We start from the raw sequence: 3934 nt of genomic DNA on the forward strand, positions 1-3934 counted from the left end.
GGACCTTCTGCCTGCCAAGCAGATGCTCTGCCACTGAGCCACAGCCCCTCTTGACAGCCCTCCAGGGTCTCAGGCGGAGGTCTTTCCCATCACCTCCTGCCTGATTTCTTTTAACTGGAGATGCCAGGAATTGAACCAGGGACCTTCTGCCTGCCAAGCAGAGGCTCTGCCACTTAGCCACACTGCCCCTTTTTACAGCTCTCCAGGGTCTTGAGCAGAGGTCTTTCCCATCACCTCCTGCCTGATCCTTCTTAACTGGAGATGCCGGGGATTGAACCTGGGACCTTCTGCCTGCCAAGCAGAGGCTCTGCCACTGAGCCACGGTCCCTCTTGACAGCTCTCCAGGGTCTCAGGCGGAGGTCTTTCCCATCACCTCCTGCCTGGGCCTTTTTAACGGGAGATGCTGTCAGGGATCGAACCTGGGACCTTCTGCATGCCGAGCAGAGGCTCTGCCAGTGATCCACAACCCTTCCAACCTCTGTTCTTCGTCTCTTGCCTCGAAAACCCCATGAGGAGTTGCCATAAATCAGCCAAGATTTGATGGTGCTTTCCACCTCTTGGGCGTTTGGGCCTGCAAGAGGAACCTGCTGTGACCAGAAGGTGGCGCTGCGATGCCACCTACCTGTCGCTGGCCTAAGAGCAGTTGCCAAATTCTGTTTTGTATTGAAGTATTTGCCTGTTGTAAAAAAGAAGAAGAAGAAGAAATAGATCATGGGACACCAGGTGGCACTGATTCACGATGAACGGGGTCTGCGGGACAAGCTCAGGGGATGGTTGGTGTGAAACCAAGTCGGGGGGGAAAAGGCAGGCAAGGTCACTGGAGGCCGCAGAGCAGGGTGGCTGTTAGATGCTGGATCTCACCGGCGGGATTTAAGATTGCTTCCTGGTTAATGTTTCACCTGCCTTTGACAATCCAGGTAAGCTCCAGGAATCTGTGCAGGCACAAGCGGGAAGGTTTCCCGGAAACGTTGCTCCCTGGGTGACCGTGGGTCCCCTCCTCACAGGGTGGCTTGAAAACATAGAAATGTGCAGAGAGGCCGGAGAATTGTCATGAAGGGAAGGGATGTGAGATCTCATGCTCCGGAGGGTGAGAATGGACAATCTCCCCTTCGGCCTTATTATCCGGCCGTTTTCAGGGTGTGCCCTTTTCTGACAGATGTTGTCCATGCACAAATGATCGTTATCGACACGATCTCCCATGTGTTGTTTCAGTGCCCCTTCTACTATGCGCCACGTCTCAACTGCTTTGGCTCAATTAGAAGAATGAGTTTGGTGCAGTGGTTAAGTGTGCGGCTGTACACCAGTTTGGTGTCGTGGTTCAGTGCGCGGACTCTAATCTGGGAGAACCGGGTTTGATTCCCCACTCCTCCACTTGCAGCTGCTGGATGTCCTTGAGCAAGCCATAGTTCTGACAAGAGCTGTTCTCTCAAGGGCAGTCCTCGAAAGAGCTCTCTCAGCCCCGCCTGCCTCACAGGGTGTCTGTTGTGGGGAGGGGAAGGCAAAGGAGATTGTGAGCCACTCTGAGACTCCGAGTGAAGGGCGGGGTATAAATCCAATCTCCTCCTCCTCCTCCTCTTCTTCTTCTTCTGATGGCCTAAAGCTCCTTACTCTTCTTGATAATCCAAACCTTGAGATAACGGGAAACTGTCGCTAAATCTCTTTTTGGTGCCATTTCGATTTGCCCTTTATTTAATTGATTGGTATATTTACACAGGGCAAAGGAGCTGCGGTGGCTCAAGTGGTTAAGACGCTGAACTGCAGGCTGTGGAAGGTCAGTAGTTCAGCAGTTTGAGACCCGGGTTGCCACATGACGGAGTGAGCTCCTGTCTCTAGTTCCAGCTCCTGCCAACCTAGCAATTCGAAAGCAAGAAATTGCAAGTAGATAAATAGGTACCACTTCGGTGGGAAGGGAACAGCGTTCTGTGCGCCTTGGTGTTTAGTCATGCAGGCCACATGACCACGGAAACGTCTTCGGACAGCGCTGGCTCTTCGGCTTTGAAACGGAGATGAGCACCGCAACCCTAGAGTCGAATTCGACTGGCTTCCGAGCAAGGGAACCTTTACCTTTATACTTACACGGTACTTCCTTACATCTGGGTTTTGTTTTGTTTTTGCAAATATTGTTTTGTGCTGTTGTTGCTTTTTGTTGTGCATGAGTCTGCAAGGGTCACGTGCCAATAAAGGTAACTGGATTGGATTGGACAATCTCCCCTCTGATTTACCCATCCTTCCGTTTTGCTGGGAGCGTCCGACAGACGTTTTAGCCAGTGTCGAGCGGAGGAAGGACAATTTTGAAAACCAGAGCTTGGTAAGAGTCAGAGCGAGCCAGTGGCGAGAACATCCCCTCTGCGGGCACACGCTTGTGCACAACTGGCGTAACAAACCTGACAGTTCAGGCGGCCAGCGGAGAACAGGGACGCAGCCAGAGGGGGACTCTTGGTCCATGCCAAAATTTGATAATTTTGGGGAGGGAATGTCTCCCCCAAGCCCAGACAGGTGGGTCTCCTGTCCCCCGCCCCGTCTGATCCTGACCCTCTTCCTCCTCTAGGTGTGGACACTCACGTGCACCGGATTTCCAACAGGCTGAAGTGGGTGAAGAAGGAGACGAAACTCCCTGAGGAGACCAGACAGGCCCTGGAAAACTGGCTCCCCAGGTGAGTCTCACCTCTGCAACGGGAAAGGATGCCAAGGGTTCGCCCTTTTCAGAAAATCGTCTGGCTGTTCCTAAGACCGCTCTAGAAAGTCGTTTTTAGCCGACTAACGGGTGGCCGGCAAAACAGATCCTGTGATAAAGCTGACGTAATTCTGGTGCCCAGAAGAGTGCAATTCGCTCTAGGGCTATCGTTTAAAGGTTCCCCGCCCCCGTTCCTTCTTACAGAGCCAAAATAGCTTCCAAAGTTAAGGGGGTTCCCCCTTCGGGGCTGGGAGCTAAGCTTCAGCTGGGGATATAACACCGAATACACCCAAGTGCCGATCGCAGACGGCAGGGCAAGGCTCTGGTTTTGTCATTGAGGGATCCCAATAATCTTGAGAACCAGTTTGGTATGGTGTTTAAGAGCGTGGACTCTAATCTGGGAGATTAGATTCCCCATTCCTCCGCATGCAGCTGCTGGGTGACCTTGGGTCAGTCACAAGTTTTCTCAGAGCTGTTCTCTCACGAGCAGTCCTCGAAAGACTCAGCCCCACCTACCTCACAGGGTGTCTGTTGTGGGGAGGGGAAGGGAAAAGGAGATTGTAAGCCGCTCTGAGACTCCTTTGGGTAGTGAAGGGCGGAGTATAAATCCAGTCTCCTCCTCCACATGCAGCCAGCTGGCTGACCTTGGGTCAGTCACAAGTCCTCTCACAAGCAGTCCTTGAAAGAGCTCTCTCAGCCCCACCTACCTCACAGGCAATGCTCCCTCTAAGCCAGTGGTTCTCAACCTGTGGGTCGCGACCCCTTTGGGGGTCAAACGACCCTTTCACAGGGGTCACCTAAGACCATCGGAAAACACAAATTTTCGATGGTCTTAGGATAGCAACGAAAATAATGTTATGGTTGGGGGTCACCACAACATGAGGAACTGTATGAAAGGGTCGCGGCATTAGGAAGGTTGAGAACCACTGCTCTAAGCTGTGGTGCCTTTTGAGCAAAAATTCTACTTTGTGAGCGCCTGGCATTAAAGTTGTGAGCGAGCGATTTGCTCTGGAGCCCTCCTTCCTGAGCTCAGACAAAAATGTGTGAGCTGGAGGTTAAAAAACTGTGAGCTGGCTCACACTAACTCAGCTTTAGAGGGAACCAGGGGTCATTTCCTGCAGGAGCGCACAGGAGCGGAGCTCCGGCAGTAAAGAGCCTAGGGGGCAGGCACATGCAACAAGCCCCACCCCCTGCTCCCAGCAGCCCTCAGTCAGAGCAAGAAGCAGCCAGGTAAATTGCAGAGCCCCCCCGCCCCCCCGG

At 52.9% G+C, this 3934-nt stretch overlaps 1 protein-coding gene across 1 annotated transcript in view; it reads left to right on the forward strand.

The window, feature by feature from the left end:
• The window catches only part of NTHL1 (nth-like DNA glycosylase 1), a 9602-nt gene that overhangs the window by 2764 nt on the left and 2904 nt on the right, over positions 1–3934 (forward strand). Inside the window, exon 3 of the mRNA XM_015415600.1 lies at positions 2549–2654. Coding sequence (XP_015271086.1) covers positions 2549–2654 — 106 coding nt within the window. The remainder of the gene's footprint in view (positions 1–2548; positions 2655–3934) is intronic.

The sequence above is a fragment of the Gekko japonicus genome, unplaced genomic scaffold (genome assembly GCF_001447785.1).
Source record: "Gekko japonicus isolate JY-2015 unplaced genomic scaffold, Gekko_japonicus_V1.1 scaffold2547, whole genome shotgun sequence".
Taxonomy (NCBI): Eukaryota; Metazoa; Chordata; class Lepidosauria; order Squamata; family Gekkonidae; genus Gekko; species Gekko japonicus.